Genomic DNA, 23,215 nt, shown 5'->3' with positions numbered 1-23,215 from the left:
TTGTACTAGACACTGGATGAAGACATGAACAGTGAAAACTTAACTGATTGTTCAACTATAGTTTTGTAAATAAAAAGATAATTGAAAAATTTGTACTCTTTTTCTGTCGTGCTACAAGGAGCCAATTACAGAAAATCAGACCAGTAAGTTGAAAGCAAGTACACAATAACATAAGAATTGTAAAGTAATCAAAAGTATCAAGAAGTACTCAGAGTCCTAGCTTAAGATTTTGGAAACCTAGCTTCATAATGCAGTTTTGTATTGTCTGAACTTGGACTAAAATACTTAAGTGTTAGATGCTTCAAAGGCACCCAGATGTCCAAAGACAAGCTCCTAACCCATAATGCAAATTGAATTTTATGTGCCTTGCTACATTTGACAATCTGGCCCACAGTGTCCTTGGGCCTCAAGTTCTCCATCTGTTAGATTTATGAAGCAACACAATGAGGTGTGAGACTGTGGTAAATACTGCTGAGTTAGGAGTAGCTATCAGAGTGTCTCAAAAATGCATCTGCCCAGACACATACCTATATGTGTAGGTAATTTCAGTGGTCCCCTGCTCAGGCAGAAAGGTCTGTTTGCATGAATGAATTTTTACATTCAGGTCTTAGATCTCTCACATGACAGTGAAACAGATGCATCAACGTCTTTCTTAAGCTTCTGACTGTATTTTGGTGCTCAGACTTGTAATCAATGCTCCCATGTGATTTTAAGAGCTTAACTAAGTGCATTTTACATTCCGTAAAGAGTATTCAAAACTGGGTGTGAAACTTACTTTTCCAATGTGTAAATCCTCCCCATTTAAAGCATTTGCAGAGATGTGGAAAAATGCTCTTTAATACTTGTTTTAGCTGTATCTTGGAAACCCAGCTACAGGACAGGGCATCAGCAGTAGTGTGTAAAAGAATGGATGTGGCATGGCAGGGACAAAGGAGAAAGTTCTGTTTAATGCATGCCTAATATCTTCTATTAATGATTCCTAAGACAAGGCAGCAGAGCTAGGGGTTTTAATGGTACAAACCTCCCTACAAACCTTCCCTCTGGTTCAGCACTCAAAAACTCTAGTTTGAACAGAGACCAGAGAAAAAGGAGCCTTGTTCAAATTCAGGTAGACCAGATACTTCATTCATACTGGGAATGGTTTGCAATATGAACACTCTGGTATAGCTATCCTAGAGAGCCACTAGCCTAAGTAGATAAGAGTATAATCCAGGAATAATCCATGCACTGTAGGGGAGTTACATTTTCCATATGATTAACATAATTAAGCTTGCAAATATTTCAAGTGTAAAACACAAATCGGTAGTTCTTAGACCTTAAAAGTTTCTCCTTAGGGCAGAGTTAACTTGAGCTCTCAAGCACTCTATGTTCCTAATACAAATTAAACCTGTTTGTCCATGCTTTGAATTTGTGCACACTTCTGAAAAATTTAAGTGATCGATTTTGTTTAATTTTAATATGAGTTCTGACTTGCCCTTTTTCTGCTGTGATGATTAGTCAACTTTTTTACAGTCCTGCAGGCCTTATTTAAAGAGCTCATCACACACTTGATGGGACAAGCAGAACTTTCAGCTTTGTTTTCATTCTCTTTTGCTAAGGTGCCTGCCATGTCTTGTAAAACGTGGCTTTTTTTAACACTTTTTTATTTCTAATTACATCTACTTAGTCCATGTGGATATGGTAAAAGAGGGGAGGGGAATTTACATCCAAGGCATTCAACAAAGTAGAAATTACAGCTATATTAATGTGATAACAAATGATCTGCTGCATACACTACAGAGGACAGAGAACCATGTTTCCCAGGTGCAGCATTACATTTCCCCATGCTCCTCCTCCTTAACTGTCAGAGTACAGACATGCAATGGATTCCCTACTCCTTACTGTCTAAGCCTAGCCTTATGAGGACAGAATCATCTTCTAGTTGCATATGCCAAACCTTTGAATCAGCTAGATCTTCAGTTTCTAAATCCTCACGGAAGTTATGCAGAGAGCAGTGTGCAACAATAAAAGGGCAGTGACGCACCCTTGCACCCAACCAAACTGCCAGACTGTCTTGTCATCCAAATACACAGTGTGCTACCACCCTGCAGCTGCTCACTGTGTACCTGATCCTTCTTCTGCCATCTATCCTGGTGTCCAGGGATAGCCTCCTGGCACAGCACAATACAGGCTTAATATAGCAGCAGTTATGGGCACACTATTGAAGATTATTTTTTTTGAAGGTAAAAAAAACTTCCTTCTCTTCCCTATAGATACATATGCAGTCTCCTAGGAACAACTGACATGGCCAGGACATCCAATAGTAATGTTGATGAGCCTGCAGACTACACCCTGCAGAAGGCAGGTGTCTGATACACAGGACCTACTCCTTCATGAGTTCTTCAGTGCAGGAAGTTTCAATTCTATTCAAGATCCTAACTTCTTTAAAGTCAGCTGCTATGTCAAACACAGTCTAAGCTCTCCACCTACTGAATAGGAACAGAATTTGCCTAGTACATCTCATTCTCTGGGCTGATGATTTTCCATCATCATATTAAATGTGGACGTGTGGCAATCAGGGGTAGAAATCTGCTTCTTTACTCATCTCTACTCACTCATTTTTATGTCCTGGAAAAGAAAAAGTAGCGAAAACTCTTCATCTACCTCCACAAAAGAGGCTCTCTTTATGGGGAAGCTCTGCAACTTCTTGTCATCCCAAGTCTGCAAGACAGTGTTCTCCCTGTGTTTGCTGTAAGGCACCAGAAGCATCACGCTGCATATGGAGAGTCCATAGTAATTGGGTTTTTATTAGGTGTCTCCAGTACCACCCTCACAATACATAGCTAGCAGCATCATCCTTCCAAGACCACCTCTTGCCCTTCAGGGATCAGAAACCACCACTAAAATACCATTCACTCAGCATAACCTCTGTTTATCTTCTGAAACAGTAACAACACAGCCAAAAAAAGAACCAGGCATTATCTAGGGTTGACACAGTGAAACAAATACAAATAAGAAATACTGAGCTGGACGAGACTCAGATAAATGTGGGATTCAGTTTAGGGTATTTCTACACAGGACAATTCTTCTACAACAGGCCATATTGCATCTCCTAGAATGGAGCCAGGTGAGAAGTATGCTGGGATATGATCCTGGAAAACCTAGCATCAGTTACAGTGTATTTCAAAATTAGTGGCAATGTGGCTGTATGTTTACTATATGGAGGGCAGATGCAGGCAGGCTTAGCAAGGTCAAAAGTATCTGCCTACCTAACCTAGGTAGACTCTGCCTCTAAAACTTAGCCTCATTTATACAGACTTTACAAGGAAATTTTCAATCCTTGCAACAATAAGCATATAGATTAAAGGATGCCATTGAGTATTTAAAAGACATTTTCCTAAAATTCATTGTTTCCATTCATAATTTTAAAATTATGCAGTGAGAAACCACAAGATTTTTGTCTGTCACAAGAAAGGTTAGCCAGCTAAGACCCGAGGACGGTATACTGAAGTAAATTAGAGGATGAAAAATGGCTAGTCTAGTTCCTCTGACAGTGGGATTATGAACATCCATTAAATTCAGAAAATGTATGCAATAATTCTTCAGAGGAAGATTTAAGAAAACAGAGGTAGAGTTAAGAAAACAAAACAAACACAAGCTGCCTTTCACATACCTGTACATGAGTCGTCCTCTTTCCCTTGCATTCATTCTTCCCCATTCACCGTTTTCAAATGCCTCCTTTGCTGCTGCCACTGCCTTGTCAACATCAGCCAGTGAAGCAGAAGATACACTGGCGATTATCTGTCCAAATGTAGCATTCTGTTAGCTCAAACCAAAATGCCAGTATGCAGAGTGTTATTCCTTCCTCCTAAACTTCTTGACTGGGTATAAGCAAATACTTAATATCCTCAACCCCAGCAGTTGGCATGGGTGAGTGTTGCTGCAAAATGTTCAGAAACAACTGAGGTGATAGAATTTGGGGGACACTGCAGGGACTCTGATTCCTAGATCTATCTTCTTCTTCACATCAAGGTGCATTGTCCTACTTGATTTCACTCTCTTTCCAGATGTAAAATCAATGCAATATTACAAAAGTTGGAAGTCTTTGTATGTAACATTATGATCTAATATCCAAACATGTTAAAATGTCTCCTGCATGTTCCATTTCTTAGAAATGGAGCTTCTGTTACCGTAAGGCACCACATACACATAGTATTTTATGATGATTGTGTTCTATAAACACACAAAAAATTGTTATGACTTTTATTCAATTCCATAATGAGTTTCAAGAAAAGTACCAGAGTCTCACTTCTGATGACAGTGAAATTTGTGGTATTGATTTCAGCAGAATTTATTTACTCTAAAATTAATGGCAATTAGATGGACATCAGAATCGCTACACTTATTTATAATTCATGGTTATGAGTTGCTCAACCAAGATTCAGTAGTTCAGAACCAAAGTGCAACTGCATATATTTTGCTGTTGAAGGGCCATTTTTCTCACTGGGAGTTTAAAGGGACATTTTAAAGTTACACCTGTACTAAGACATCAAATTTGTGAAAAAATTAAATTAAAAACTGAAGATGACTGCCACAAAATATATACAATATCCTAAAATAAATACTTCTTTAGCTATTAAACTATAGCAATTTTTGTTTGCAAAGCTAGACAAGAATGAAATCAAGGTAAAGCATATGGCTGGGTATGGAAATTGACGTACTAGTTGAAGTGGAAGTAGGTTATTTTTACTGTGCAGCTTGACTGAAATGCAAAAACTGTAAAATATACAGACTGAGAAGCAAATTAAAATTTCAAATTATTTCTAGGGGTTGTTTAATGTGTACTGTATGGTTTTGAAATTGGCAATATTCAGTTAGTGGTTTAGATTTTTTAATAGGCAAAGAAATAGAAATAAACTGGTATTGATCACATTTAGAAATTACTCACTGATCCATCTGCTGGATTTATAGTGTCATATGTTTTTCCATCATCAGCATTTATAAAGTGTCCATTTATGAAACACTGGTATGGCATATTCACAGTCATGTTGTTCACATTTTTTGAAATCTAAGAGAGAAATAAACAAATTAATTTACGTTTTAATAACTAAGATTTTAATGTAGCTTAACAAGCTTTTGACAACCACAGCCAACATCCAGCCACATTTTACAATGTATATATGGCTGTTAGAAGTGGACAAAAGAGTAAAATTAAATGGAAATCATATTCTCCCTGAACACCAGTGACTGTACTCTGAGATAGTTAAGCAGATTGCTGTATTTTTTATTATTGGATCTCTATGTTAAACCAATACTAAACCCTGGTTAAGGCTGGTCCTAGTGGACTTCAATCACATGCATAATTCCCAAATTCAAGAAATCCTGACTTGCTTAATGACTTGAAAAACATTCAGTCCTTCTTTCACACAAAGTTTTCAAACAGACTCTTAGGAGAAAAATCTAGCACTGTTTGCGTCAGGAAAGCAGAAGCTCTAGAACCATTCTGACTGAAGTATACCGGCAGGAGAGTGCAAGAGAGGTAGGAATCCATGTGTGATCTACTCGACCGCATTTTCTTGATGTCCTGGTTTCTAGTACAGTGTAAGTGACATTACATATAAACTTCCATTCCAAAATGCAAATTATAAAAAGTCACAAAGAAGAGTTTGTATGACCAAATAGTTGTTTGCGTTTGCTACTGTATCAAGCAGTCTAATAAGATGCGTTGTCTACCCTTCCCCAAAATAACAAGACAGAATAGCAATAAAGGCAAAATAAAAGGTCTTACGTAATCAATGACTAACTCTTCTTCTTTGTCCTCTCCTCTGAATTTTCTGACAGCCATTTGAATAAAGTCTGCAAACTTAGTGGCCATATACACATCTTCATTCTGTAGTTGAAGTCCACTATATTTCTGTTTGATCTCTTCTAGCATTCTGAAGATTTTGAAGTAAGAATAAGTTTAATTACAAAGGAAAGAATTATTCAGATAATTGAATCATTAGAAGGTCGAAAGGGGTCAAAACTGGGCACCAGTTTGGACGCATGTGAATATGCATGTGTGTTTTTCTGACAACAATGGCACAGAAGTTTTGCATTCTTCTGAAATCTGTTGGTTTAACTGGGAGTGTTATGGAAAAGAAGATGTCAGTTCTGGAATACTTTCAGGTAAACTTTTGGAAATACATGACAAATAGCATATTTTGATTGACAAAACAGTATATGGGACTACTCTAACCAATACATGGAGGACGTTCAGAGCTCTATGAGACTGTTAAGTAATAAGGACAATAATCAGTTTGTTAAAAACACCACCTGAAATGCTGGTCTTATATTATGGCCTGGGATATCTGAGTTGCAAAAAGAAGGTAACTGAGGTGACCCAACACAGCATGAACTCAGCACACTTGTAAGCATAGGCTCAGTTCTTTCTGTGAAAGGCTTCTCCTTCTCTCTGAGGAGTTCTTTGCTCAGCTTCCCAATCAGCCCCTTGCTGTTGAGATACCTGTCATCACACACAGATGGGTGTGAGCATCACGATGCTCCCCCATGTGGCTGGTGTTCCTGAAGTTAAGGGGAATTTTACTTTAATAGAAAGAGCAGGATTACGACAATATCTCCTAATTTTGGGAGCGGAACCATGCCACATTTTCAAATGTTGGAAAGGGAATATTTAGAGTATTGAAAATTATAAGGGGATTTTTTTTTTTTAACATTACTTGATCAACCCTGATTTAAAAGCACCATGACAACTTTGTTTCCATTAACTTTGGCTTCAAAATTTTGTTATTTTGAATTTTTTTTACCTGACAACATGCATAGAGGATGCTCCAGATTTGAAGAAGTCTGTGGAATCCTCAATTACAGAAACATTGCTCAAAATTCCCTTCCAAATTGCCTAGTAATACATAAAAATAATGAAAGTAATAATGAATAATCCTCTAATTGCAAAAAGTATTTATCAGACCATATTTTCTATGGTGTCTGTGCCTACAACATGCATTATTTCAAAGGATTCTAGAACAGAAAATTATTTTAAGAGGGTTTCAAACTGTCTAGAGACCTGATGTTAGCCAATAAATTCTTCAGCATAATTAGCTTATCCAAAGCTATTATTTTGTCCACAATAATTTCACCTATTCAGTCAAGAAACCTGAATGATACAATGCTAATAATTTTCAGGCCCATTTTTTTAAGAGCTTTATCCTCCAAATAATAACTTTCCATTGCATTATGGAACACATCATCATCAGAGGCAAGGACAGCCTGGAGCTCTTTCTGACTGGATTCATGGCATTTCTGGCATCTGGGCAGAGCTGAGAAGTAATTTAAGCTACATGCATGAGATGGAGGTTTCTGCTAACATGAATAGTGAAATAACTGGTAAAGTAATATTTCAATTATTTATAATTAGGTTTCACAGTTAGCAGGTAGTGTCATGAACTGAAGAGTTTATATTTCTTTTTGCTATTGTCTCAGTCGGTCAGTAGCTCCAGGCAACTTTTAGGCTGCTGGCAAGAAGGTTCAAGGTAATCTGGAAGCAGCAGTTTAAAATATTAGTGCATCAAGCTGCCTGACCTGTGCCAAAAATTACTGACCCTGTAGCAGAATTAGCAGAAGAAAGACATCTGTGATACACTTGCTCCGGCACAAAACTTTAATGACAAATGTGGCTTTCAGCTAAGCCCCTGACATGCTCTACAGAGGGTTGGATTACATGAGAGGGCAGCAAAGTGCCTCTCTGGCTACGAGAGCTTTCTGCTCCAGCTGCCCCATTGCTTCTATCTGCCTGCCTGCCAGCCCCTTGTGTGTGGTTGTGGCAGAAGAGAGACAGCACACACAGGTACAATGAGAAAACTGCTGCTTTTCTTTTTCAGACTGCTGTTTTAAGACTCTCCGGAGCTTGTCCAACAGAATCACTCTGAGCACATCCTAGTGAGTAACACCACAGCATTCAAGTCTGCTCAGTGTTGAAAACCTCACTGTTGTGAGGTGACAGTCCATTTGTTTTTCCTCACTCCCACCTTCATCGTTCATAGATATTTACCATAACTGACCCTGCAATCACTGTCTTTGTATCACTTGTATCTGGAAGAAAACTTTCTAAAGTGATGTGTAAGTACTCTAATGAATTCCCAATTTCAGCTGAATTAATGTCAATAACTAAAGATTCAACCCCATACCCCTTGAGTACATTTTATCAAGAAACAATTTGCATTTAATTTGCAAATAAAAGATATGCCTATAATGAGAAGTATGTAATGCTTTTGTCTGAAGTAATATCCTGCTAAAGCAGTTTACTGAATTACCCTAATATCTTCTGCCATCTTTTTCTCCTCTTCTGTAAGTTCCAGGGCAGTTGTTTCATCAGCAGAGAAGTATTTAGATGCAGGGATCATTTTTCCATCCTCAAACTGCAGATTTCTCACTAGTACCTGAACAATGAGAGGATATGATTTTAAATTATCTGGGCGGTAACATCCTCATTTGAAGAGTTTTTAGGCATTAATATGGTTATTGAAATAGTAAAATAAGTGGCTTGCAGGAAAGCTGCTGTGATGCAGGTAATTTAACACAAGTCACTCCTACCTGTTTTTCAGAGTCTTTCCCAGTATTAGTACATTTTAATCCATATTGGAAATCAATATGGCTTGAGTGAGAAGCAAAACATGAACGTCTTCTCTATAGGACAGTAGAGGATTGATAAACTCCAAGCGTATTAGCTGTCTGTCATTAGCAGCTAGATTTGTATAGCCTGGCAATTCCACACTTGCAGTTCTTGCTAAAGTTATTCCATCCATGCTCATGTTTGCCAGGGTGAGCACTTACCATCTTCCCATCATTACCAAAAACGACTAGACCATTCTTGGTTACAAGTCCAGGTCTTGAAGCACCTTTTATTGCCAGTTCTTGTCCAGCAGGCACTGAAGCATCGAGTAATGATGACCCGTAAAACGTAACCACCTAAAAATAAATGGAATTAAAAGTGCACAGATTCTAAACATGCTCTAAAATTCTAATAATGAAATTATACCATTTTGAAGATTTAATATAATAGAAATAAAATACAAGTACCTACACACGGAAAACATGTTACAGCATTATTTATGTATCTTTACAACCCAGGATATGTAAAACTTTGCAAGCTGCCTAAACCTGCAAAGCTGCTTAGCTGTAACAATGTGCATGCTGGAACTAGTGCAGAAAGGGAAGCAGCTTTTGTCAGTGCATGTCCAAAGTGAGAGACTGGCAGAAGCCTGACTGTGACTGGTGGAGTCCGGCTCTGCTCCCAGGCTGGTAATGCTGAACATTGCCTCTCTCCTGGGCTCTTCTGTTCTTTCTGGGCTTTCTGGACTCTCAAATCAGCAACAGTTCCTGGACATTAGGGCAGAACCAGGCTTTTGGAGCAGCCTACCGACAGATGGCTAACAGTTAAGTAAGAAAATCTGGACATCACAGCCGGGAAAGATAATGTGATTTTTAAAATATTTTATGGAAGTACAATGTGGATCAAATGTATAGTACTTTTAATACACTGAAATAAAGTAGTTGGTTTTGGATAAAATGAGATAAATTTATTACTGCAAATGATCTAGGCCCAAATCTCTTTAAAATAAAACTGTCTTTGTTATTTCAGTAGTTCACAGTGTTTCATTTTGCTGTTAATACTGTGATGATGCCACTGTACAGCATGGGTTGCATTATACTGTAATGCATGCCTGCTTCCCAAAATGACTGTCACAGTCTGGTTCTACCCTTCTTGCTTATTGCTTTGTACCATGCCCAATTTTTTTTTCAGATATTGCTCTTATCTTTCTTTGAATCAAATGGATGTATCATTAAAAAAAAAAAATCTTAACTACTGTGTTCCGTACATTTGTTTAGGTGCTTGTTCTAGATATACACAAAACATATAGTCATCCAGTGAGAGCTATTCCAATGTAACTCCCACTTGTATTCACCTGTATGCAGACACCTTTAGTTTTATAATAAAAAAAAGGCCAAAAAGGGGGTATAGAAAAGAAGAATATTCTTCTGATTTTCAGAGCATACCTGGCCATCTATTGTTGCCCATGCTCCAGGCACTTTATCATGCCCTCGAATCCAATTGTGCAAAGCTGCTGCAGGTTGGTTCCAGGAGATCTAGGAAATCAAGACATGCCAGTTAATTCTTCTCTGTTTAGGTATAAATCAAGTTAGTAATGTTTTCCTATATAAGAATTACAAATCCTCCCTCCTTCTCTTTCAACCATTCATTTAAGACACAGAAAGGGTCTGATCTAATAAAGGGAGATCAGTGATCTCCAGATGTCTCATCATCAAAGACCTATCAAATGGGATGAAAGAAGCTCTTAGCACTTCTGTGTTCTGTGCGGTCTATATTCTTCATAGATTCTCCTTCTCACACTAATGTAATGAAAATAGAACTCTTGCTACTAGGTATTCATTCATAAATAATTAACATTATGATTAACAAATTTAATAAACAGTATATAATTTATAGTATATAGTATAATTTCTAGTATAAATATAAATAAGTGTATGCCTGGGGTATCACCTTCTGATGAAAATGATGTATTTATTGCTTGGATACTAAATTCTTTAATAAATCTACAAACTTTTATTAAAATACTTTCTAATAATTTACTAACCCATTATAAATGGTTTCATAAATGGAATCCCTACTACAACTGCAATTCCTGGAAAACTTTGAGGAAAAAGGAAATAATGTTTTAAGAATGTCATGTATATTTAATATGTAACACCAGTGAAAATGTATTCCTTTATCTTTGCCCTATGGTGAGTATATGTACAAAATTAATTAAAGAAAGTATCAGAACAGCTATTAAGTAACAAACCTCAGGTACTCAGCATCCTACTTAGTTTAAGCACAAAGGATATTTAGAAGCAAGTTATAAGCCGATGAGAATAGTTTCCAGCAGGGAGATTAAGCTAGTTCACTACGAGGAAGCTCCTCATACATTATATTAAATGGATGAATAAAAATATCCTTATGCAAAGCTATTTGTTTCTAAGGTAAATCAGGAATTGAAATATAATAAAAAGCATCATCTACAATATTTCATGTTGGAAGGACTACATTCACCATGGACAACAGACTGAAACTGTTGGAATAATTTTTACCTTTTTTTTTTTAAACTTTTGCACTGGTCTAGAAAAGAAAAAGAAGGTATTACAGGCAACATTCACTATAATTTCATGGTGGCTTTCCCAACCACAAAGAAGATTCAGCTAATGCAGTGTGAGTGCTTATAAAAAATAATTCTTATATGGGTGTTTAAATAAATTTTTTATCTGTTGTTTGTTTACATGACCTTTTTTTTTTTTTTTTTTTTCTGGTGCCAAGACTTGCTTTTCCTAACATTAAATCTATTTCTGGTAGAGAATTTAGTATGGACTGTTGGTAAACGAAGAGTGATCTTCATTCAATGCTGTATTTAAAAAGTATGGTAACATATTAAGAAACCACTGAAGGTGCAGCTGCCATCTAGCTTTGTGTAGATGATCTCAAGTAGGATGCCAAGTTTCTAAATATATGTAACTGCTGAAAGGGAATAGGAACTTAACCTGGGGTTCCATTATATGCATCCTTGGAGTTATCCCAGGAATAAAAGGTGGGGAAACAACTGAGTTAAAAGCCATTTTAACTTCACATCACTACTATTGTAATCTGAGTTAATACCAACTTTTCTAGTGATATGCACAAAACACAGTGTTATTTAACACTACCTCTGCATTTTCCTTTTTCTGGATCCCTTCATATGTTGCCCCTTCCTTAGGCTGAGGTATACGAGGGGCCTTACCATCAGCAATTAGATGTACAGCTTCCACCTAAGTGAAAAATTAACAGATTTAATGTTAGCTTAGTTTGCCTTTTTTCCTCAGTCATACTTGTGAATGACAGCAAAAGACTTCATGCCACGAGGGGAACTGGTTTATTCTTAAAACCTAGGATTTAGCAAACTAAATCTAGCAAACTAATGCTGCACTGATTAACATACGTATATGCTTAAACTTCTTTGACAAAAGATATAGCCTCAGAAATTTGATGAGAGTACCTAGTCACCTGACATATAGCAGCTGCCTAAATTCTGCAGGACCAGAATGTGGCTCTGTATGATTGCATTCAACTTTTTCTTTCTGCTGACAGTTATTTCTCTGCATTTAAATGGAGAAAAAATTTCTCTAAAAATCCATGCTGAGTATTTTTTATGCATTTTCTTTTCTTCATTTTAAAACAATACAGAAAAGGACAAGGATACAATAGCCAAAGCCAATCCACCAAGGCTCTGAACTTAAACCATCACAACCCCTTTTTTTTTTCCAACGTCACCCCTAACTTTCTGTTCTCTCCGAGCCTTTAAAAATTTCACCTTGTAAAAATATACAAGAAATCTGTGGAAAGAGCCACATTCCAGACAAATTCAACTTCTTTTCTTCTGTGAAAACAGGATATGCTCTGCCCGCTGCGAGCAACAAATATTCTGAGACCACCTCCTCAGCTGTCGTGAAGCAGCACAGCTCCACTGAAGTCTAGGATTTGGCTGAGCACCACAACCTTTGTCTTTCCAAATGCATGCATCTTGTCTATATCTCTTTTACTTTCAAACTCCAGCAGATGCTTTTCTTTTCCTCTTAAAATGTTGATATTTAGTACAGCTAAACATACCATAGCCTTTATTCCTTCTGGGAAGAGAAACCGGTTATACAGATCATCCACAGTATCATTTTGGCCAACATCACATTCTCGCTGCAGAAGGATTGGTCCGGTGTCCAAACCATCATCAGCCCAAAAAATAGTAAATCCTGCTTTCTTATCTCCTTGAATTAAAGTCCTGGACACAAAAAAAGCCTTACAGTAAATACAGACAGTATGAAAGTAGTCAGGGATATCAACCCACCTGTTACACACTCATTTACTTCAGGTAGATAGAAAAGAAAATCCTAACCATCTTTAATACTAGTTTCATTGCTCATTTCAAAGTCAGAAACCCACAGTTTTGATACTGTTGATGTATGGTTTCCAAAAAGTGACATAAGGAATGCTGCAACTGAATCCAAGGTGTCTATCACACAGTTCATTGTGATAATTATTTTAGAAGTACTATTAGTGGTAAGACACACAGAGCAAAAGATGTGCAAAAGTTATGAAATAATTTGAAAGAAGGAAGCATCTAGACAGCATCTGATCTTAATAATTCATGGTTGTTTACTGTAATTAGCTAAGCTTCACAACTTATCTGTAGGTTGGCAAGGGAAGTACAGTTGTTGCACAGCTGAAAATGAGCTAAAATTGGAGTGGAAAATGATAGATATGCAACTGTTTAAGGAAAAGTTGTTACGGTAAATTGTATCCAGCCAGATTCTCAGCTGCTGTGCATGAACATAGAGCTGCTTACTAGATGTTGATTTATATCAGCTCAGGATCTGCCTCTGAATCTGAAGGGAACTTCAGTCACTTAGATTTTTCAGTTCTCCTTTGGAGCCGCATGTGCCTCAGAATGATGGAAAATCAAACAGAAGTGTGTTTAAGCGAGCGGCCAGAAATGGAGGGATACACCTTTCCTGCATGCTTTTAGCCATTTGTCTGCATGCAAACACCAACACAATTTTCAGTAAGACATATCTCATGTAAGCATTCCCTTGGCAGTCCATGTTGTAACAGGGTCATCTGAGATCTGGCTTATACACATGAAAATTCATTATTAATTGTAAGCCCTGAAAACTACGTTATTAAGAGGAGTAAAGCACACATTCGTGCAGAACAAGGGACAAACTCCAAAGACAGCTGGGGAAGTTGGCAGGTATAACAAAATCGAAAGCTTACGGCAGTTTGGCTAGCCTATACCAGATTTTTCACACATTTAAGCAGCATTTCTTCTGTTTTACATTATGTTAAAATTTCCAAAAAAGCACCCTGGTGAGAAGTGGATGTCCTCAGTGTGGCACTGGAGGAGAAGAAGGTATCATGGGCAAATGTCCCTGATGCTGAGTAGGTGACAGGATGATAACTACTGTGTGCTCCCTCCACTGTCCACCAGCTCTCCCCACAGACAGCGGCAGCAGCTGGGAGAGGCTGTAAAGGCTGGAGTGAGGAACCCTCAGAGGCCCAGGGCCCTTGTTTGTGCCTGGTGCCTCTTTAGCCATGCCTAATTCCCACAGGCTTTCTCAGTCACACTGTGGGGGGAAAGACTCTTATCAGCACCAGGACTGTAGCCACAGCACATGAAAGAATTTGTGACGAGAGCAAGGGGTGTGAGGGTGAAACACGAGAATGGTCAACCAAGGCCAAATTCTAGCTTAGTTTAAAGGTCTTAGGCCAAGGGCCTTTACCTGAGAAGGGAAGCAGCAGATGCTTACAGAAGGAATATGCAAAATAGAGCAAGACTCGGTGATACACCATTAGGATACATTCCTGTTTCTGGAAACTCTTCACCTCAGAAACTTCCTGAAAGAGCGTTTGTATCTACCTCTTCCTGTGGATTAGATCTTCATGAACTTTTCCTCCATGAAAGCATCCTTCTAGAGCTCTCTAGATGTGGAGTTCAACATTTTAGTAACAGACTGCATGGAGTGAAAGTACCTCCTTTATTTAGCCAAATCCTACAACCTGATCTCTTTGCTGGCTGTACCCTAACTCTTGATGAAGAATGAGCAATCTTTCCTTATTTACCTTCCTGTGTCTTTCATGGCTTAATACACTGCTAACATATTTACTTCCCAATGACCCCTCCTCCAGTCTGAAGACTGCTAGATTTGTCTCCCACCATGTGGAAGCTGTTCTATACCTTTGACTATCTTTCTTAGCCTTTTCTGAAGCATTTCTAGTTCCTCCATGTTCTGAGATGCAGACAGTATTTAAGATACTTCCATGGTCTCTTTTCTGAGTAACAAAAATTAACTTAAATTTTGTTACTGCTTACATACAGCCAGGTTTTTCTCCCATTATGTGCATAACCTTGTGTTTTTTATTTGAATTTGACGTCCCATTCTCTTAATCTCACTTTCACATTATCACATTTACCCATTTGTGTAGAAACTGTAGTCTTTATTACAGATTGAAATCAGAGTGATTGGTCTAATATTTCCTGGCTTTCCCTTTCAGCCCTTTTTAAACTGGTATTGCTCTTGCTGTTTTCCAGTCTCCCGCACCGATGCAATCTGAAGGAACAAAAACACTGCAGGCTGTCTGTCCCAAACCTGCAGAACAATTGCCTGAAAGTCCCCTGGTCCTGAGAAGAGATTCTTATTCATTCATCAGTTTATCTAAAATCTCTTCTACTCACAGATCAGCTCAAGAGATTGTTCTGACTTATTCGACACAAAGAAGGGCTGTATGGCAGTAACATCTTAAGCTCCTCCACCCTGAATACCTATGCAGATTTCCTACTATGGTGTTCTCTTTGATAAGCCCCTCTTTTAAATCAAACACCTGTATCACCCCACATAGCTCCCACCTTTAATGCATTTGGGAAAACTGTTATTATTTAATTTTATGCCTTTAAAAGTTGGTTCTTTATTTATTTTCTGGACTGCCTTACTCCCATTTTTCACCTGGTTTGCCAGAGTTTATGCTCTTTTTTATTTTACTCACTTGGACACAAATGCCACTTTTTGAAGGATTTCCTTATATCTCTAATAGTCTCTTTTACTTCTCTAAGTACTTCAGCTTAGCATTTTTTCCATTAAGTATTAAAAATAACAAAACAAAACAAAATATACTTTTGCTTTGAATCTACAACACTGCGTCTTTAGATAATCACCATGCTGCTTGTAAAATTATTTTTAAATTGTTTCTTCATATTTAGACAATTTCTTATTGAATTTAAACATTGTGATCATAGCATTTCTGTTGTCATAAGAATGCTAGATCTGAGTCTACTGTGGTCATTACTGCAGTGTAGTTCTTTCACAGTAACATTTTGAATCTAGACTTGTGCATTGCTCAGGAGGACAGCAAGATAAGGTTTTATTCTCGTGGAATCTCTTCTCTCTTCTCCCTTTCCTTCTGTGAAATCTTGGGCTCTGCATCAAGCCCTGTTGTGATAGTTATCTAGTGTTTGTGGGGGGTGAGCTATGAGGACAGTGTCCTGCCTATGAAAACTGCTAACTGTTGACTTGCCTATGTGAGTAAAGTATATGAATGTACAGATCACATCGCTGATCATCCCAGAATAACAGCTGCACTTGCATTGGAAATCATAATGAATCTTAGGTATGAAGTTCAATTCATGAACCAAATACTCAGCTGCTTCAGAGAAGTTCCTTCAGAGCAGTTGCAAGTCAACAGAACTGTGCCAGCACTTACATGAGTAACGGATACAGACCAACATCCTAAGGTGACATACACACAGTATTGATGCACAAAACTCACCAGTTGATTGCAGAAGCTCCTCGGTGGCGTGGTAGAATGGATGGATGATAAATAATCGAGCCATGTTTTGGGCAGTCAATAACATCCATGGGGATGAACTGTGTACAGAATGGAAGGACATTTAGCTCTGCTCCGACTGATTTGTAGGCTGCAACTACTTCCTGGATAGGTTTGCCTTTAGCTCTCCATCTGGGGAACTTAAAAACAGGAGTGCCATCCTTCTCTGCTGCCAGTGCTGAGGGGCAAGAAAACATTCCTTTTTAATTCACATTTTGTGTTAAAAATTCAAACTGAAATCAGAGAGATATTGCATGACAACTCAAGCAGACCATCAAGCATATGTTTACAGAGTGCCCTTTGTACTGTTCCATATGCTGTTTAAAAACCTTTGTGCTTGAATATATTTTATTAATTTTGTCTTTGATTCTCATACCTACAGCTTATGTCATTCTCAACTTTAAGTTTACTCTCATGACTTGGCTAATAAGTACCACTAAAAGCAGAAGAGAATGATGAATGCTCTTGACTATTTAACACTGACACTTCATTTCTTGTCTGGTCATTACACTTACTGGTTTGGTGTAGCAGAACTTAATTTTCCACTTCAGCAATTTGTGTATGAATATGACTATGTACAACTACTCATGTCAGCAGCATTTTGCCGTGTGGTGCAAATAGTTACAGATGCTAATGGCCTTCAGTAATGTCTTCAAAATTCTGTTTACTGATGCTTTCTGGATATGTTTTCATTTATCTGTGAGACACACAGCTACACCCAAAATTAGGCTCAAAGGTGAGAAAAAACAACTGCACTAACTGCAGAGAGAACTTTTAGGTGTTAAATAAATTCTACTGTGCAACCACATAATAACTCATCACAGAGAGCAGGATAGTAGAGTCAAACTCTACATCTGTTGAGTTGTATGTGTAATAGGAAGAAAAGGGAAAGCAGGGAGAAGTATGGAAAATTCACTTTATTTTATATTTCTAAATACATTTTTGTACTTTTCTTTCTCTTTTTCAGTTCTGAAATTGGGTCTTTGACCTAAAGCATCTTTAGGCTATTAACTTAGGTCTTAAGTAAATACTTAAATACCGTTTCATGGAAGTTAGTGTGTACTGCAATTGCCTTTAGAAACACAAATTGTAGCTGTCTGAGGATACAGAAACATTAGCAAATTTCACTTTAGACTTAAGCTCTTTGCATGGGAAGTAAAAAGCAACAAAGTATCTAGTAATTTATCTTTTTTTTCATTAGGAGAGCAATAAACTAATTCCATGGTTTAGTTAAAAATATGATTGAAATCAGTGGAATATTTACTTAGTTACATCTGCTAGTGTAATAACTGTACAATAATAATTTATATAATGTCACCGAGTATTATGGTATGCTTCCAGAGCTGAATAGTTGAATTGTCTTTTTCTAAACTAATAGTTGCCTCCTCTAATTCTTCCAAAGTGTGATTAAATCTTTTAATAAGGTAAAGTTACAGAATGTAATAAACTTAAGAACTATGTGCTAGTTTGGGAGTGACATAATCCAGGTAAGCAAAATTTATGTTTGATTCTTCCCTCATAAGAGTTCTGTAAAAACATGTCAGGCCCTGACAAGAAAAAAAAATACTTGAGACAGCTCATGGAATGTAGTTTTAATTTCAGATTATCCATAAAGGTACATTCCATTCTGGCACTTCTATTTGTTAATCATATTAACTCACTATTTTTGTGCCACTGAAAAAAGAAAAAAAAAGTTACAATTCAGATGATTCCAAAGTATCTGCTTTGTCACACTGGGTTTTGTTCTACGAGTACAATTCTGAATACCGGTCAGGCAACGACTCTTTCTTTAGGTAGTCTAGAAAATCCTTATGCATCTTGACAATAGAAAGAGGGAGAGCAAAGCCTCCTCTAACTTTTTCAGTGGGTTTTCCATAGTCCAGGTGGAAGAGAAATAGGCTCTGCAGGTACACTGCCGCATGCAAGCTTGTCAGAAAGGGCAGAAAGCCAGGGATAAACAGTCTTGGCTCCATGCCTTGTGTGTCCCAGACAGTGCAGTGAAACAGGTGACAGACATTTGTGCTTGAGTACAGGCTCAGCAGCTATTTGCTTTGAGATACAGATCTAGTTCAGCATGATTACCTCTAGGATGTACATTCAAATAAGGTACCCAGATTAATTTATTTTTCAAATATCTTAATGTATGGCCCTGTATGGTTATAAACAACTTTTAAATACTAATTGACAAGGTTAAACCGGTTCTGGGACTTGTGTTTGTTAAAACCTACTTGTGCTGAATCCAGTGTAACAAAGGCAATATATGCAAGTCATTCCCATATAGATACTACCTTCTCACGAAAAGGCAAGATTGTTATGTATGCCTGTAATTTTAACATTTGGATTAAGGTTACACTTACCCAAAGGATCAGCTTGTCCATTCTTGTCAGGCACTGTGAAAACTCCCACAACTTTATGTCCCTCTTTTCTCAGCTTGTTATAAACTTCTTGTCCAAAAATACTTTGACCTATAAGGGCTAGCTTTAGCTTATGTTGATAAGCCTGGTAAAAAGAATTAAAACAAACCATGTTCTAGGATGCAAAGAATATACGTTGTTCCTTACATTTCTCTCTTGCTCTTTCTTGATCATATTCATTTTTATTTAAAATGCAATAGTCTTTCCACCCCAATTAACTTTGAAGGAATAATAATCAATTTTTTGAGATTAATGACAGGCAATATACAATTCAGAGAGACAACTCAACATAAAAGTATCATCTGATACTGATGTTTATATGGCTTTACCAGAATCTTCATTAGACAGATCCACTGCTTGTTACAAGAGGCATAACAGGCTCCATGATCTTATTCATAGTCAGAACTAATATAATAAGATATGAAAATACATTTTTTGAAACAGGTACATAAACCACTTTTCCTAGGCATAATTTAGGTGCCTGGAACATGTCCTCTAAATACCTATAATTAAGATGGGGGCATATTATTTGTGGTTAATATGTATATGCTAAAGAAGAAAAGCTTGTATTGTTCCTGCCAAGTTAAAAGTAATGATCATCCATTTCATCCTCCTGCAAGGAAATACTGTTAAATGTGAGGTTCCCTTGCTGGACTTCCACTGCCTTCTGCATTTACATCTCAGTACACTGGACATGAATTTTTAAGCTTCTTCAGACTGAGTAGGTGTGAATAACTGCCCCAACTTTTTATTTTTAGGATAGTTAGAATCACAACACTACTATGATATCAGGATATCACGTACTGCTACATTATTCAAGTGCTTGCAGCCTGAGAAAATTACCAATTCCTTCAGAGTCTCTTTAGGTTTAGGGGACAGCCGTGTTCCTCTTCCACCTTACTTCCAGTCCCTCGTCTTTAAACCTCCTTTACCCCAGAACTGGTGTTCCTGTAGCTGCATGAACTGGATTAGGGTACTGAGGTAGTGAAGCACTGACCTGCAGCTTATTCTTAACTGGATCTACTCACTGTTCTAGTTCATTGCACTGCCATGAGTCCTAATGCAGGTCCAGCAGGGGAGCAGGAATGAGCATGCAAGCGCTGGCAGAAGGATGGAACTGTCCCTATAAGCAATGCCTTTGCATTTTTCATCACCTGCTGGAAACCTTTAAAAAACAAATGGACTAGCAGACCTGGTTATGAAGGAAAGGTCCACACACAGTAGACAGAAAACATACCTTTCTTAAATCTGAATCTGGTAGAAACTATTCCTAGACTCAAACCATAAAAATCCCTCCTCTTAGGAGGCCCGAATGAAAGGTAGAAAACAAACCCACATACTCCCTGCCTTTATTCTTAACTTCATCTTTCCCAACTGGACTTTGACTTCCATTTTTTATGACTGATCCATTAGATGACATAAGCTCAGAATGATAAAGAGGAATTAAAGCACTGATTTAATATCTTAACCACCAGCATTTGTTCTGTATGTTGGCACCTGTATGTGTTTCTCCTCCCTCCTCTTTTCCCTTTCTTACAGTGCTGCGACATGAGGATATCTTGACTAAGTGGGTTATTGATTGGATACCAAATGGTCTGGACTGCCCATCAAATCATATGACAAACTCTATGACAAATGGAAATGTCCTGAAAAACAGGGTACTCAAAACCACAATCCATTTAATTGCGATTCATTTCACAGCTGAAATATTATAGATGTATTTTGCTGTTTTCAAGTTACATTTTAGTTGTGCAGCTGACCTTAGAAAAGGGAGTTATGAATTGGTACGTTCCATTACAAGAATATTGAAGTGTGCTTTTTATTTTTTATATAAAACAATAGGCAATAACTATTTGTCCAGAGACAATATTTTCCCTCAAAATGAAACTGCATAGTAAAACTGTCCCTGTATTACAGCATTAGTCAGCACTAGAGCAAAACTGCAGTAGTAACAAGTAGTAAGATGCAAAGGTGGACATGACTCAGGCTCTTGCAAAATCAGATTGCTATAGTTGGCTCGTAAAAAACATCTGTGAGACTGGTGATGATAAGATTACTAACCAATGCTGCACTGCTGACAGTAATGCCTAAAATATGTTCACTATTTTGTTCCTAATAAAGACAAGACCCTGTTCTGAATTACAATGAGCACAACTTACCCTTGCAATCCTTATCTAGCAAGGCCCAACGGATACAGGTAGATCTCATTACCAATGCTTTATGACTGATATCTTTGCTTTTATAGCAGAAATGTTACTGCGTTATAAAAAGTAATCATCAGATTTTCCTAGTCATCAGATTTTCCTAATTATTTTAACTACAGCAGGCAAATTGGAGAAAGATTAACCTGCTGGATCACTGAACATGTTTGGCATGGTATAAAATACTCTGATTTCTGTACTGTGCTAATTTACAGTGGTAGCCCAAATAGTACATTGAAGAAACATTAAAGATAGTCCAGATGAGAGTTACTTATTCTACTTCTGTGCTTTTGTTAAGATCTCTCAGCAAGAACACAAGACTGGAAGGGATCTTCTTAGCTAACAAATCTAGTTCTCTGTCGTCAGAAGCAATCATGTCATATGATTGCTTTTATAAATCTAACCGACCTCCTTTTTAAAGTACCCACTGCTGTACTCTTTTGGTTCTCTGATACTTGGCCAATCTTCCTGTAATTTTAAGTCCATATTTATCACCACTTTAAGAGCTACTTTTTCTCCACTTATTCACAAAGTGTTAATAACATATCCTCTACTCCTAAACTTAACTTTCAGTTCATGTTTTCCTGTGAATAAATCTGATTCTCATATTACATGGAACTGCATACCAGTTCCAGTTTCAAATCATGAGCTGCTGTAAATCAACATAGTTTCAATAAAGCTACACGTGCTTAATTTGTGCTAGCTGTGGAACTGAGTCAACAAATGGTGAGAAGCGAACAGAGCACACAGTCCCCAAACGAACAAAAAAATAAAACTGGCAAAAATGAGAAGATTGCAGACTGGCCAAGTCACATTTCTTCATTGTAGTGCACAAAAATATTAGCCTGGCAACAAATCAGCTCTGCTGTCTCACACTTACAGAAAGTTACTCCGATGGGGATTGATTTCAATTGCAAGATGGATCTGGTAACTGTGCTATGACCAGTAATTCTTGAGTTACTTCGCCAGTGAATGGTACATGTGTGTTGCTTGATTTCTATTAACATCTGGCTTAGACGTGGCAATTTGTTTGCAGCGCATTAACACATGCACTGCCATCAGTAGAAAGCAGGGGCCAAACCCACAAGTCAGCCATGCATGGGATTTCTACCGAGTAAAAAAAAACGAAAAGAAATCCCATATGTGGAGGGGCTTGCATGATCAGACCACAAATTCAGTCCTTTAGTTTTTGTTTTATTTGAAAAATTACAGCTGAGCAACTGCACGAGATCCTACAACCACCCTGTACCTTCTTTTGGAAATGCTCCTCAAGCATTTTTACCTCAGATAAATTAGAGGTGTGAAAATGGGAAATCCTTTTAGAAGAACTTAATGTGGACATAACACCCAATTAACATGGAGAGTTCTGTAAGATTACACAGAAATGAAAAGCAGTTAGGTGTTTTCTTTCTTACAGAAATGGCCCATTTTGGCCAGAGTACCATCACTAGCATTTGTCAAGAAGCTGTAGAAAGGAAGCTCATTAAAGAACACCAAGACAATCTTGCTGTTGAATAATGTGCTAGATGGATACTGGATCATTATCATTAACATATACAAAAATTTACAAAGAATAAACTTTTTATTGTTTCTGTCAGTGATGTTAAGAGGTTATACTAGATTTCCTTTGCAGTTGCCTGGCTGACTACGGACTTACAATATTCATTAGCAGATGCATGGGAAAGTTAATGGTCATGTAGTATCAGAGTGAGTTTTTTGCTGTACTTTTTTAAGATTACCCAACTCCTAGTTGTGGCAAACAATGCAATTCAGGTGGCTTAGAGAAATCTGGCCTTTCTTTTATGACTAATCATAGGATAATATCGTCATGACAGTGCTACCAAAAGATAAGAATTTAGAAAGTTGGTGCCCACTCTATTGTAATTCTGTTGTTTTAATTGTCTGAACTTTTAATTCTTCTTTAACCTATTTATACCATACTGGAATTTATTTTACAATGGATCATCAAAAGATATACAGTATTTTAATGTTTGCTTCCACTCTGGTTCTTTTTTTCCTCCAAAACACCTAAGCAAATATAAAACTAATAAATAGGACGAAACACTGCACAGAGAAGCAGCCTGACAAATGCTGGTAACTATCCTGTCAAGTTCTAGTTCCTAAAAATGGAAGACAAGTCCAAGAGCTACATTTTCTTCTCTCAGAAG

General features: G+C 37.5%; 1 protein-coding gene across 3 annotated transcripts in view; it reads right to left on the bottom strand.

Moving 5' to 3' along the window:
- ALDH1L2 (aldehyde dehydrogenase 1 family member L2) overlaps positions 1–23,215 on the bottom strand; it is a 35,570-nt gene that overhangs the window by 10,820 nt on the left and 1,535 nt on the right. For 2 of the 3 annotated variants that reach the window (XM_074825891.1, XM_074825889.1), the window contains 11 exons: positions 18,790–18,931; positions 16,376–16,610; positions 12,671–12,836; positions 11,731–11,832; positions 10,033–10,122; positions 8,809–8,943; positions 8,289–8,414; positions 6,786–6,877; positions 5,768–5,915; positions 4,928–5,047; positions 3,653–3,780 (listed from right to left, as the gene is read on the bottom strand). In XM_074825891.1, coding sequence (XP_074681992.1) covers positions 3,653–3,780; positions 4,928–5,047; positions 5,768–5,915; positions 6,786–6,877; positions 8,289–8,414; positions 8,809–8,943; positions 10,033–10,122; positions 11,731–11,832; positions 12,671–12,836; positions 16,376–16,610; positions 18,790–18,931 — 1,484 coding nt within the window. The remainder of the gene's footprint in view (positions 1–3,652; positions 3,781–4,927; positions 5,048–5,767; positions 5,916–6,785; positions 6,878–8,288; positions 8,415–8,808; positions 8,944–10,032; positions 10,123–11,730; positions 11,833–12,670; positions 12,837–16,375; positions 16,611–18,789; positions 18,932–23,215) is intronic. The other variant, XM_074825890.1, reaches the window with a different exon arrangement.

The sequence above is a fragment of the Strix aluco genome, chromosome 5 (genome assembly GCF_031877795.1).
Source record: "Strix aluco isolate bStrAlu1 chromosome 5, bStrAlu1.hap1, whole genome shotgun sequence".
NCBI lineage: Eukaryota > Metazoa > Chordata > Aves > Strigiformes > Strigidae > Strix > Strix aluco.
This window is presented reverse-complemented; position numbering and strand designations above follow the sequence as displayed.